The sequence below is a fragment of the Dipodomys ordii genome, unplaced genomic scaffold, assembly GCF_000151885.1.
Source record: "Dipodomys ordii isolate 6190 unplaced genomic scaffold, Dord_2.0 Scaffold34, whole genome shotgun sequence".
Lineage (NCBI taxonomy): Eukaryota > Metazoa > Chordata > Mammalia > Rodentia > Heteromyidae > Dipodomys > Dipodomys ordii.
This window is the reverse complement of record NW_012267250.1, coordinates 1,235,691-1,250,090: the sequence shown is the minus strand read 5'-3', so window position 1 is coordinate 1,250,090 and position 14,400 is coordinate 1,235,691. Positions and strand designations below refer to the sequence as shown.

General features: G+C 38.3%; 1 protein-coding gene across 2 annotated transcripts in view; it reads left to right on the top strand.

Moving 5' to 3' along the window:
• Nucleotides 1-14,400, top strand: part of Stambpl1 (STAM binding protein-like 1) — a 44,552-nt gene that overhangs the window by 19,828 nt on the left and 10,324 nt on the right. For both annotated transcript variants that reach the window (XM_013017233.1, XM_013017232.1), the window contains exons 2-6: nucleotides 3,278-3,367; nucleotides 8,803-9,020; nucleotides 9,996-10,071; nucleotides 11,804-11,899; nucleotides 13,932-14,289. In XM_013017233.1, coding sequence (XP_012872687.1) covers nucleotides 3,338-3,367; nucleotides 8,803-9,020; nucleotides 9,996-10,071; nucleotides 11,804-11,899; nucleotides 13,932-14,289 — 778 coding nt within the window. In that variant the 5' untranslated portion in view covers nucleotides 3,278-3,337. The remainder of the gene's footprint in view (nucleotides 1-3,277; nucleotides 3,368-8,802; nucleotides 9,021-9,995; nucleotides 10,072-11,803; nucleotides 11,900-13,931; nucleotides 14,290-14,400) is intronic.

Sequence of the window (14,400 nt, the reverse complement as noted above, 5' to 3'; positions counted from 1 at the left end):
AAAAAAAAAGTATTCCAGGTGCTGGGCTCTAGTCCTAGTGAAGAGCCTCTGATTGGGGGAGGGGGAGGAAGGAGACCAGGGCTCTAATTCAGAGCCTGAGTAATGTCCCTTTGCCCAAATCAGAGATTCTGTTCTGTTTTGTTTTTGGGTGAGGACTGGGCCTAGGTGCTGTCCTTTAGATACTTTGCTGAAGGCAGTAGAAACTGTTGGAGCCACAACTCCACGTCTGGCTTTTGGGTGGTTGGTTGGAGATGGGGGTCTAACACTCTTTCCCTCCCTGGTTAATCTCACTGCATGAATCTCACATCTCAGCCTTCTGAGTAGCTAGGATTATTAGTCACAACATACAACTTAATTTTTGATTAATTGCTTTTTATTTAATCTAGACATCTGAGGGTTTTTTTTAAAAAAAATAGGAAATCTTGCAAATTTTAAGTGTTGATAACTTTAGAAAGCTTCTTGCAACAGTCACATTCAACATTTCTGGCAACCAAAGGTAGCCTTTGGGCCTATAGCTTAGAGTTACCTACTCTTCAGAGGGGTTGTGTGCTACTCATTCTGAAAGAGTCTAAAACTTCTACGTGGGGAAGTACAACCTTACAAATCAGGCAGAATAGTAGGTGAGATGAACAGTGGAAAGGAGGAAGGAATTATATCTGCTACCTTCAGACCAGCTGTGGAGGCGGGCCAGATAGGGTGTTGAGGCTGAAGGCAAAGAAGAAGGTGGAGGATCTGTACATCTTTACCGGAATGACCATCTTCCCCACTGCTCTTCTGGATGAGCCTTTTTCCCCTTCTTGTTATCAGGATGCAAGATCCAACTGCGTACTATGTAAGAATGAAACATGACAGACATTTCTTTCTCTGGTAAAATCTGAGTATGAGCAAGCTAGAGTGCTCTGTTGTCCTTTGTGTATCTCCCTGGCTCATTCGCATGATCCACCCCAAATGAGGGATGGAGGACAAGTAGATGGATAAGGCCCAGGGCAGGAACCTAACTGGAACTGCATCATTTCTGTCCACACCTTATAGGTCCCAAACTTGGAGACATGGTCACTCTTGACTCAACAAGAAGGCTAGAAAATGTGGCTTGTAGGAGGCAATTCTTCATTGGCTAACAAGTATGCATTTATATTAAAAAAAAGGTAATGAGCTGAGTGCCAGTAGCACACACCAATAATCCTAGCTATGAAGACTGAGTCTGAGGATTGTGGTTCAAAGCCAGCCCAGACAGGAAAGTCTGTGAGATTCATCTCCAATTAACCACAAAAAACCAGAAGTGGAGCTGTGGCTCAAATGGCAGAGCACTAGCCTTGTATGAAAAAAGCTAAGTGACAGTGCCAGGCCAGGGATTCAAGGCCAAGCGCTTCTCATATGATGGGATATATAGCAGCATGCTATATTTGACAAGTGTCAAGTATGTTAGGTTTGGTAAGGTAGAGTGTTTTTTAGTTTATCCTCAGCTTAAAGTTTCTAGTTATTTTAGTAAGACTATATCAGCAGAAATGACATTTACTTAATTTAATGGCAAGTTATACCATCAAATCCTGTTTTAGATTTTGATGGCCTACTTTATTCCTGGTTAATCAAACCAACCAAGCATCATATGGTAGAGTTTTTTATGTTGTCGATTTGCATGGTTGGCCTTAGATCTTGCCCTTTAAAAACTTCTTAAAGTCACTAAAGCATTTTTTATATAGATTATATCTACTTATATATTTACTATATTAAAAATTAAAATAGATACTTACAGAACTGTACAAGGATACATTCTATTCATTGTTATGCCCCCTTAGGAATCTCTATGCAATTGTGAAGGATCAATGTTTTTTTTTCAGCAAACAACGTTTTAATTATAATATTATAAAAATAATATTTATCATTCAGATCCCTCAGAAAACTATTGGGAAACTTGGAGAAAAGGAAGGGAAAGGCCAGAACATGGGAGGCAGTGACTTCACTTAGAGGATTTCTCAGCCATGGAATCAAACCAAAAACAGCATGAATGGGTTGACTGATCTACTGTTGAGATTTTTACATCACAGAATGTTATGACTTAAAACATTGGAACAGTCCCTATTATGAACTGAGGGACTGAGGTAGAAGAATGATATCCAAACTCACCTAAAGTGGAGTAGCATATAAAGGAAAAAAATAAAATGCATTTAGGAGTTTGGAGAGATGGTGGTGCAGAGCTTCACTTACACTAGCATAAGAAAGAGGGAACTAACACTTATTGAGCGAATACTGAACTTGTGTGCATCCACTTAACACCTTTGAGCCCCAGCCTCCTCAACTGTGAAATAGATCCTAATACGGGTAACATTTGCAAATATCCACTATGTTCTAGAAACTATGCTAAGGGCTTTGTAAGCTAACTTATTAAATCCTTTCACAATTGTAGGACATGTACACTGCTATTTCACCATTTTGCAGATGCATAGAAAGATGATATAACTTATCCACAGACATACAACTTTCTTTATCATTGTTACACATTTCTGTTAACTCATCTGCTTACGACAGCATACATGTATTAGCTCCTGGTGTTTTGGGTGAGGCATAGGGGAGTAGCTTACTGTCTCTGCTTATTGTCTCACACAGCAGCAATGGAAGGGTGGTCTAGGACCCATCTCAGGCTCAGGCTCAGAGCTTTTCAAAGTTCTTGTGGTCATTGGCAGGATTCGTTACCTTTTTGAGGGACCCGTGGCCTTTCTATGAATTCAGTACATCTTCAAAGTGAGTTGAGGAATTGATTTTTAAGGTCTTCTCTCATTAGATGAGGAGCACTTATAAGCACTTGTTTAACCTTTGCCATGTGGTGTGATGAAAACATGGGAGTAACAATGGTCAATGACAGCAGACAAAATAGGTTTTGTCCATAACACATGCAGAAGGATCTCCCAAATTCAAGGATTCCAAGGGTAGGAATGATAGAGTCATCCTAGATTTCATTCTACCACAGCTCTAAAGCTGTATAAACCCAGCCTAGCTCCTGGCCCCAGAGTTCTTGCTCTTTTCCAGTATGTTCCTCTTTCTTTTGAGAAAAGTGAATGCATCTTAACACCAGGTGCTCACTGAATTTTAATTCCACTTTTAAAGGTAAACTTGAAGAAACTGTAACACATTTTAAAGAAGTCTTCCAAAAACACTCTAAACTCTCTGGTTATACAAGTGATTTCAAAGTGTGTTTGTCTTCTCTTGGATGGGAGGTTTGCATTTTAAGACTTGAGTGCCCAACAAATAATCCTAGCTTTGTATTTTGAATTTGAAACAGATGAAGTGATTGGTTAGAAGAAGCAGTGAAGACCTTCCTTCCCTTTGCAGACAAGACAGCATGGAGCAGCCATTTACTGTGAATTCACTGGTGAGTTGTGTCAAATGATGCTTTGCATATGGTTGGAAAGCCCAGAAAGAACAGAAATGGACCACATGTGAAATGAGTCACATTTAGTTAAGTTAAGCACTTATTTGCAGATTTCTTTTTTTGGGAGGGGTCCAGTTGTGGGGCTTGAACTCTGGGCCTGGGCACTGTCCTTCAGCTCTTCAGCTCAAGGCTAGCGCTCTACCACTTGAGCCACAGTGCCACTTCCAGCTTTTTTCTTTTTGCTTATACGGTGCTGAGGAATCGAACCCAGGGCCTCAGGCATGCAAGGCAAGCGCTCTACCACTGAGCCACCTTCCCAGCCCCTGCAGATGTTTTTGAAAATCTATTTGTATGGCCTTCTCCTTTGAGGAAGTGACTAATAAAGCTATTGTCCAGAGATCTAAAAATAATTTTTCTGCCACTGTAGTGTGAGCTTTTCATTTGTCTGGCTTGATTCTATGGGTATAATCTATTGGAAAAACACTAGACACAATTTCAGAGTCGATATTATAGCAGGTAGTATAGCAGATAGTAAGCCTCTTTGTTTCTGTTTCTCTTTTTTTTTATTGTGAAAATACCATACAGAGGGGTTACAATTACATGAGCAAGGTAATGAGTGCATTTCTTATCAAGCATTGTTGCCTCCTCCTTTGTTTCCTCTTCCCATCCCTTCCCATCCCTTCCCATCTCCCCACTCCTGTCCCCCTACGGGCGCTCCCCCCCACCTCCCCAGACGGCAAAGTTGTAAAGTTTGTTTTTCAACATAACGTCTTGTCAGTTTCTCTATGGATTAAAACTGGAGGCTTACCTCATGTAAAAATGGAGATCATTGTCTATTTAGCAGGTAAATGTCGCTTTGGGATTCTCATGTGAGCATGTATACACTTGAAGCTCATGTTCTTTTAATTACCCCTGCCCCTTACTCTCTGTCAGTGTACACTTTTCCTCTTGCCACATCCTAGAAGAACAGTTTACGAAAGAGGAAAGAACAAGTACATTGGGTCACATGGTTTGTTCTCTGTCCCAGATCAGTCTCTGAATGTAAATATAGATGGGTACTTTATGCAACGCTGTAGCCTTTGTGCCTTATGACAATCAAAGATAATATTGGTCATGTTCCCAGCCTCTCATGTGGCTTTGAATGGAAGTTGTCATTCTTTTGAGGAGAACTGTGGGGGCAACACATAGTTCTGGGAACAGTGGTATACTAAATACCCTATGTATACAAAGACATAGAAGTCTTGGCTCTTGCACTGAAAAACGTTGTAATCTCATGTGCTCCTTTGAGTAAGAAAGTTTTTCACAGAACTCAGTTGCCCTCAGGATGTTTGAGAAATAAGGACATGCAAAAACCCTTTCAAGTTCTGACCTTATGTTGTCCTTCCACTGAGAGATTGCAATTTTAATCCCATATCTGCAGAGTAATCAACCAGTCATCTTGGTGGTATCTTGTGTTTTCTTTTTAACCAGAACATTGTGTAGGAATAATGAAAATATTATTGCACTTGCCACTGCAAAAATGAACACTTTAAGGCTTTTTCATGTAGAAAATGTGTCTTCATGTAAGAAGTTCACATGCAAATGATAGAAACTTTAAGTAATTTCCCATTTTACCTGATTATTTAATTATACTCTCATCTTTTTTTCTCTCTTCTTTCATATACATTTTGTGTGTGTGTGTGTGTGTGTGTGTGTGTGTGTGTCCTTTTCATGTTTGTGCTTAGGGATATGTGCATTGCCTTTACTTGTAGTCACACTTCTCACTTATTTAATACACTTAGGGAGTATTAACTCTATTTTAGGAAGATGCTACATTCTAAGGAGATGCATTGATGATTTACTTTAAACCCCCAAGGAATTCATAAGGGTTGGAAACACTTATATGATTCAGTGTGGACTATATAGTTGTAAAGACAAGATTAAAGATAAAGGCAACAAATTATTCTTATACACAAGGAAGGCTGGAAGTCCTCTTTAGAAAATACTCTCAATTTCATAGGTTTTTTCTTTCAGTCATTATTTTATATCATTGAGGCTACTATCTTTGGCTGAATAACATTATTTTCATTTAGTGGTGTTGGTTTTTTACAGATGAGTGTGATTAGGGGGAAGTGTATGAGTTGCTGTAGTGTTGGAAATATCTCAGCTAAAAATGGCTGTGAATTCTTGAGGTTGAGGCTCCAAGTTCACACGTTCCTATTCCTATCTCTGGTGTGAGGAAGCTGCCAACAGCTTCTCTGAAATTAGAAAGCTGTTCAGAGAATAAAAGAACAGCACAACATGGTATGGATCAAAGCAAGAGTGACCTTTTATTATTGTTGTTGTTATATATATATAGAGAGAGAGTGTGTGTAGTATAATTCAATATGTATATATAGTGTGTGGTAATAAAATCATTATAATTAGCAGTTCTACTTCCTGAAATATTATTTATATTTATTATTTATATTCTTTCTAGTTGTATTTTGAAATACATAATAGAGTATATAAAATTTTAATTTTCCTCCTGTATTTAGGACACTAGAATGAATTCCTCTTGTCCAATAGTATTTTGGTACAGATTAAATGAAGGAAATGTGTTCTCATTCAAGAAGGGACTGAGCTTTGGAGTTGCTGCCAGGCATATCTCTCTACCTTCAGAACTCTGACCAACAGGGAGCAGATAAAAATAAGAAATCAGATTAAGTGAAGTAACCCAGTCCCAAAGAAATTTAGGTCTCATGGTTTCCCTTATTTGCAATAATTAGTATACATATAGGATAATCTTATCAGATAGCTGAAAATTTCAAAAGCCATGTACATATGACCATATAATATGATGCTAAGTGAAATGAACCCCAAGATATGGACACAAGAGGTCTGTCTTAATTGTTATTTTTTAAAAATTTACCCTGTGATTTTATTTTATTTTTTTTGTTTCCTTTGTATGTTCTTTCTCCTATGGTATATCCCCTGTTGTCACTGTACTTGATTTTGGTACCCTGCCTCTTGTATATACATACGTCTAACCTGGGGAGGGGAAGGGGAATAACAAAATGCAAAACAAGGACACAGGATGACCCACTGCAAAAAGAATACCCACAGGACAGTATATTGGAAACGAACTTTACAACTTCGATCTGGGAGGTGGGGGCAGGGATGGGGCTGTAGGGAGGAGTATGGGAGTGGGGGAGGGAAGGGATAGTGGGACAGTAACAAGGAAGGGAAGGGGTAACAATGATCTACAAGTATTGTACTCATTGCCTTATTCATGTAACTGTAACCCCTCTGTACAGCATTTATACAATAAAAATTTTAAAAAAAAGTAAGTTGAAAATCCAATATTCCCATTATTTCTGGTGACTTAGAACAAAAACTTCTTTCCTTTGGAGACTGTAGGGGACCAGGTCTTCATGTTGTTTCTGCTCTAAATGGACCAGGCTCATTCACCCACTCACAGGAGGGTCATCTTGAGGCCATCTCTCAGTCTTTATTATGGACAGGAAGCCTGGACCTAGGAAGCATCTTTGGGAAAGAGAAACAGGAAGGATGGATGTCAGGTCCACATGACTACAAGACAGGTCAATAGCAACAATATCAAGCATAAGAAGCATGAGGGCTTAATTGGCTATGCCTCTTTGTGGAACCTTGGGTAACGAGTTTATGGCTCTCTGGTTGGTTGTGTATTATACCTTTAAGAGCAAAAGTCATTTCAGACCTGTAGGGTTCTATATGCTATAAAGTAGCCAGCAAAGTAGATAAGATGGCATTGGAAAATCTCCAGATAACTAATCTACTGTGGCTTGCCCCTGAAGTCAGTATAGTAATTCATGGCTGGAGTAAAACTTGGTCTAACTTGATTTCTTTCAGAGCTTTCTACAAAACATTGTCAAGTGCTCTTTACACACTGTAGTTGGACTTAGAACTTTAACTTACTTGACTAAGGAAAGCTCAGGAAGCTATATTTCTTCTGGGCTAACTCCATTCTTTCAGAAAGAGATAAGAGTTGGGTTGTCTAATACCAGAGAATGTGCAAATTCCTTTGAGAAAACTATTTAAGTCATCAGATATCCCTTCCCACCTCCAGAGATCCTGAGTCTATAGATCTGACATATAGATAGTTACAAACTTGAATTTTTAAGGAAGTTCCAGGAATTACAGATACTGCTGGTACTTGGACCACACATTGAGACACATAGATATAAGCTAGGCAGGAAAAAATAAGCTCTTACCTTAGAGCTAAATTTATAGGACTGAACAGAACCCAGGTTCATTTGTTTCTCTATTGTTGGTAGTAGTTTTCATCTCAGGAAAGCTGAATTCAATTGAAACAGAGACTATAAAATATTTGCTATTAAGCTTTTATTAGAAAAATATTGCCTGCCTTTTTTACCTTTCAAAAGCACTGGCTTTTTATTCAATAATGAATAATTACCTTGATTATATATTTTTCTCTATCCATTGCCAAATGTGAGACCAAGACAAACATACAGACAGGCACGCTATTAACATTTCCAAATGTGCCTGGATATTCCTTATTAATAAAATTCAAATGTAGCAATTAACATGAGTGACTTTGCTTAGTAATTTGTTACCACTTTTCTCAGTCAAGGACTAATTCATGAAATTGCTATTATGTTGAGGTCTAAGAGATTTTTGCATTTCAGAAATGGAGTTGGGATTTTTTATGCTTGAAGATGTTTAGTACTTTTTGGTGGAGTTTTTTTAAATTTTGTTTTGTTTTTATTTTATTTCTGTCAGTCATGGGGCTTGAACTCAGAGCTAGGGCACTGTTCTTGAGCTTTTGTGCTCAAAGCTAGTGTTCTACCACTTTGAGCCACAGCTCCACTTCCAGTTTGGGGTTGGTTAATTGGAAATAAGAGTCTCAAGGACATTTCTGCTCAGGCTGGCTTCAAACCACTGACCTCATCTCAACCTCCTGAGTAGCTAGGATTACAAGCGTGAGCCACCAGCACCTAGCTTCTGATGGAGATTTTTAAACTAACTTTTTATTCTATTGGAAGGAGGCTTTTAAAACTTCTCATTAAACTAGATCTATTCTGGAATAGAATCAAATCCTGAGATAGCTTTGAACTTAGTGACCTCCTAGAGACCCTTCAAAATCTTACTTAGCAATATGCCACAGAACTCAGATGGAGGATCAATAACATTTTATCTAAAGTGATCTGGAACACTTGCATACTCAGGAACTGTCACATAATTGCTCCTTGAAACCTAAAAATAGATTTATTTCCACCAATAAAAATACATGTTTTCCTGGGTGTGTGTCTTCTGGGTATGTTTATACAAAAAGATTATGCTTTGGTCATGTCATTAACTATTGTGAAATGACTTCTTTAGACATGGGTGTGGGGATTTTAGTATGGAAAACATACGTATGAATCAATCCTTATACTTTTTTCCTACTAAGCAGAGATTCAAATGTTGCTTTGCAGAAAAAGTTAGCTGCCATGCCTGACCATACAGATGTCTCTCTAAGCCCAGAGGAGCGAGTCCGAGCTCTAAGCAAGCTTGGCTGTAATATTACAGTCAGTGAAGACATCACCCCACGCCGCTACTTCAGGTCCGGAGTAGAAATGGAGAGGATGGCATCTGTGTACTTGGAAGAAGGAAATTTGGAAAATGCCTTTGTTCTTTATAATAAATTTATAACGTAAGTCTTGATGTAAAGGTCTTTGGAATGAGAAAATTGGAAAAGTGCCAGGGTAGTTTTCAAACTTTAAATCAATTTTCTCTTTCAAAAAGTGTGAAAAATTCAAGGTTTTCAGTTACCAAGAAATGTATTGCAAGACCCCTAGACAAGATCTCCGAGGCTCAGGAATTGGAGGAATGGAAGGTCAGAGAACAGAGGACCCTCTCAACAGCTGGTCCAGTACCCACATTTGCATTTTGAACAAATGGAGTTTCTTATTTCATTCTGCGCATCCTCCGTGGGAGCATAAGCTTTCTGGGGGAGTAGCCAAATTGAAGCTCCCTTTGTAACACATGGGATGTGCCATCAACATTTGGAAAGTGTGATTTGGTACAATAGACTAAGGGACAACAATGAATAAAAAAGGAGAATTCTCTCTCCTTATAGAAGCAGTATCTTCACTTTATCTGTGAGCAATGCACAGGGATTTCTCTTCACTTCTGCTGTAGCTTATTCCTCAAAAAAGGTGGTTAAAAATAGTAACTCAATTAGTATCTCCTAATGCATTAGGGACTCTAGTTGTCATTCTATCATAGTTATAAATTTTCAGTAAAGAGTTTTTGTTCTGAATGCATGGCAATATTGATTTACCAATCTTTCTAAACTCATACAGACATAAAAAAATATGGTTTGGGTGAAGTCTAGCTACAGGTTCTAAGAAAGACTCGCATGACTTTAGGTGTTATAGAAGCTATATGTGCTGACCTTAACCTTGTTGGACTGAATAACTGTTATAGAAAAAATAAGAATCAAATTAACCTTTAATGGAAAGGCAATAGCAAGACTGTAGGTAAAATAAGAAGTTATTAACCCTGTCATTTTTGAAAAGGATGCTCAATTTCATTTCAGAAACTATAATTGAGACTTTGCAATCATATAATGAATGGTGAGATTTTTTGTTATTGTTGTTGTTGCTATTTTATGCTCTTTGTCTAGTTTGTTTGTAGAAAAGCTTCCTGGCCATCGAGATTACCAGCAATGTGAAGTACCTGAAAAGCAGGATATTATGAAGGTATTGTGGTATCGATTCTCAACTGTGGGATCAAATGCCCCCTAAGTATCCATTATTGATTCACAACCCCTTCCTTTCTTCCTCTAACTCTTCCTCTGGAGAGTTTGAGCACAAGAAATTCATTCCATTAGACATAATGTTTCGATTTCTTCTCAGACATTTAATGACTGGTACTGAGCCAGTGTGAAGTGTCTTAATTGATGGAGGAAAGAAGGAAGAAGGATGTACTCAATCACCTTATGAGGTGAACAAGGAATTATCTTGCAATCTCTCCCAGAGGTTTCAAGAATAGCTATATATTTCCATATAATTACTTGAGGTAGTCATTTGGGCTTGTTTTGATTGTTCTGTGCAGCTCTGGAACCAGTAACTCATTAAAAATCAATATGAGTTAAAAAGGGATGCTTCCGGCAACTATAGGCCCCCTCCATATAATGCTGGACCCTTTAAATTATTTTTTATTCTTTTTGTGTTTTGTTGGTAACATATTTAAACTCTAGGCTTTGCACTTGCTAGGCAGGTGATCTACCAAAAAGCCATACAGTCAGGCCACATTAAATTATATAGCCTAGTGACATGTGCTGTCTTTGCTTGTATAACTAAACTCTGATGTTCACATAACAACAAAAATCACCATATTCCTCCGAATGTGAGCCATCATGAAATGGCTATATTTACATTTTAAAAAGGTTTGGATTACATACAGAGAGTATATAAATAGGATATAGGTAGGATTATAAGATGTTTCAGGAGTAGCCTGCCTAAAATACTCTGATCAGTATTTATTTGATAATAAACACTGTCCTTGAAATCCTGTGAGGCTTAAGGCTTCCTAGATTTTTGTCAAGTGTTCATCTCTTTTACAGTGCTTATACTCCCTACATTACTATGTTTTCCTGTAGCATTGTCCCTCGATTTTCTTGCTCATTTAACGCAAAGAGTTTTGTATAGAAACCATAAAGGAAATTTTGATGGAAGGAATTAGTTAGAGATGTGTGTCCTATTACTAACGGACTACAAGTTAGCTCAGTCTCTATGATCCTTGCTTCCTCAACTCCAAAAACAGAGGGTTGTGACTGAAATTTATATTAGGTTTTCCAGACTTTCCTGCCATTGCCAATCACTGAGATCTGAGATTGTAGCCCAGTGGATAGAGGCTTCCCTACCATGTGCATGGTCCTATGCTCATTTTCAACTACACACACACACACACACACACATTTCCACACATGGTTAGGAATTTTTTTAGGTGAAAACTCTGTGTCCTCTTCTTTAGAGAGATGTAAATTCATTAGATCTGGAATCAAGCCTGCTAATCTGTAGGTTTATGAAAAGTGTCAAATCTGCTTTGCATCTTTGGGCATGTCTAGGAATCATTACCCTTCCCCAACTGCCTTTTAACGTCCCTTGTAACTCTCATCCTACATGATTTACATATGGAATGTGCACTTTATGTCTGCTGTCTAAAACTGTGTACCTGCCTAATCAAAATGCTTGTCTAACTAGTAGATTTAATAAACCCCTTACAAAGGCATAGTTATTTTTAGCTTCCCTGGTTAAAGTTGTATTTTAGAGAGCTAGACTAGAGAGATTTCTTTTCCTACCGGCATCTTTGATTACTTGTGGCTTGCTTTTCTGATGTAAACACCAGCTGTTTTCCTTTCTCAGCTGATGATCTGAAAAAGTACACTGAAAAATCCAACTAATCATTATGTATATATATTTTTATAAGAAACTGAAGGAGATTGCATTCCCAAGGACAGATGAATTGAAAAAGGACCTTTTAAAGAAATATAACATAGAATACCAAGAATATTTGCAAAGCAAAGTAAGTTCAATTGTACATTTATTTCATGACTTTTTTCTGTGCAAACATTTTTTAATTTCACTTTTAGATGATGAGTTTTCAAATGCATGTGCATGTAAGTGAACATGAAAAGATGCAGCAATATGAGATGAATATTTAGAATAATCATGCTGATGTCCAGATTGAGCACTTGCACCAAGGATGTGGTATTTTCATTTTCCGGCAATGACTAATAAGGCAATGCATCAGAAAATGAATTTCCTGCAGTTATTTAAATAGAGCCTTTTGACCAAATCCTGCCAGAGTCACCTTGAGCCAGATGGCTGCTTTTTTTCTTCTCTCTTTTTTTGTTTTTTTTTTTCCTAAAAGAACAGATAAGTGAAAAATAAGGACTCAGAATGTGATTTCCAGTGTATCTAATTATGATAGCCTTGGAAATATGAATTTAATTTTTATGTGTTGTAATCAATATTCCAGTTGATGTAGAGGAACAACTAACCATAGACATGAAACAAAATTATTGCGCACAAGTATGGTCATTTCTGACTATTAAATAAAGACCACAATGACAGTGATGTCTAAAAGTCAAAAGGATACTGAAGGAAGAAATTGATTGATGGATGGAATAATGGCACGTTGAAAATACACTTTAAAAATTCATATAACATCATTAGTGGTGGTGTTTTGCTTTGTGTGTGTGTGTGTGTGTGTGTGTGTGTGTGTGTGTGTGTGTGTTTATTTGTACTGGAGGTTGCCACTCTCCCTGACTCTTACTTAAATTTAAACTCACTTTCTCTGAAAATGGTCCCAGAGCTTTCTGAAATTCTCTGGGTGTGGCTGGAAGTCTGGTTTGCCTGAGGTGTTTTAACATATGGAGAGATATGATTTGACCTGAACTGTCACACATACACACACACACACACACACACACACACACACACACACACAATGATATTGGAAGCAAAGACAAAGCAACATCAAGGAAGAGAAATGTTTAGTCTAAATCCCCTCCACACTCAGCAGAGCCTACAGGGTCTCCCAGTAGGGAGCATGTTTGGCACCAATGCCCTGTTCTACTTGGAATGACACCAGTGACCTCATCGTCTGACCTCTGAGGGGGTAGAAAGGCAGCAACTGTGACTAGATGAACAGACTGGCCTGTAAGCCCTGGTCATGGGCAGCACCTGATTCACCTGAAAGCTTGTTAGAAATCGAGAATGTCAGTCCCACCCCAGACCAGAAAAATAAGAATTTACAACAGTGAGACCCAGAGATGTTCTTGTACATAAAGTGCTGCTGTAAGCTGCATCCCCAAAACTATCCACACTTACCGAGTCACAACAGTTTCTATCAACACCAGTTGTGAAGTTTGTTTAAACATTTTATTCTCTGACCTCTTAATGATTAGATATTTTGTTAGGATATTGTGAGGTTCTTCTCTTTTGACAAATCTCCTGATTAGTTTTGATACAGATGGTTGGAAAACACTTTGGAAGTACTTCTAAGCAGTTTCTACTCTGTGATAATTCTAGCAGAGAGTAGATTCTAGAGTCAAACGCAAAAGATTCCAGTCAGCTCCATCCTATTGGCCTTTCTGTGAAAATGGAAACATGCTATGTGCTACTTTCCAATATGGTGCTACCAACTGGGTGAGGCTACTGGATACTTAAAATGTGACTAGTTTGGGGGTTTTTAATTTTTTTAATTTTGGTTATTTAAATAGTTATATGTATATCTAAAGAAATGCTTTATTGGAAAATGCAGTGTGGGGTGAGATGTTTTGTTCCATGTGACCTAACAGGTCAGGCTGAGCAGACAAAACTGACCTTGATTTTTCAAAAATTTAGCAGCACAAACTAATGACTGTTGTGTATTTCTGTCTCTGGTTTAAAAAATGTTTGGCTTTATGACTGCAGTCATAGTCAGAATAAAGATCTTTTGCTGTGATGCTGTGTCAAGTTATTCTAGTTTGTTGGAAGATTAAAGTGTCTAATCCCACATGGGTGTTTTGAGTTGGAAATTAACCTTTTCTTCTGACAATCACATTTTTTAGAACAAATATAAAGCCGAAATCCTCAAAAAACTGGAGCAGCAGAAACTGATCGAGGCAGAGAGGAAGAGGATTGCTCAGATGCGTCAGCAGCAGCTAGAATCTGAGCAGTTCCTGTTTTTTGAAGACCAACTCAAGAAGCAAGAGTTAGCCCGAGGTCAGATGCGAAGCCAGGAGACCCCGATGCTCTCTGAGCAGATTGATGGCAATGCACTGTCCTGCTTCTCCACACACCAGAACAATGCCTTGTTGAACGTATTGGCCGATCAACCGGATAAAAGCAGTGCAACTAGTTTTGCTGGTCATTCTCCTCCTGTAAACAGGGCCTTAAAGCCAGCAGCTACTCTCAGTGCGGTTCAGAGTAAGTGAGGGTGGGGCCCTGGAGGATGCAGAGGCTGGGCGAATAGAATCACATTTTTACAACCTCTGGGAGGATGTCTGCAGTTTGTTATGGGTCAGGGCAGTACCCCTA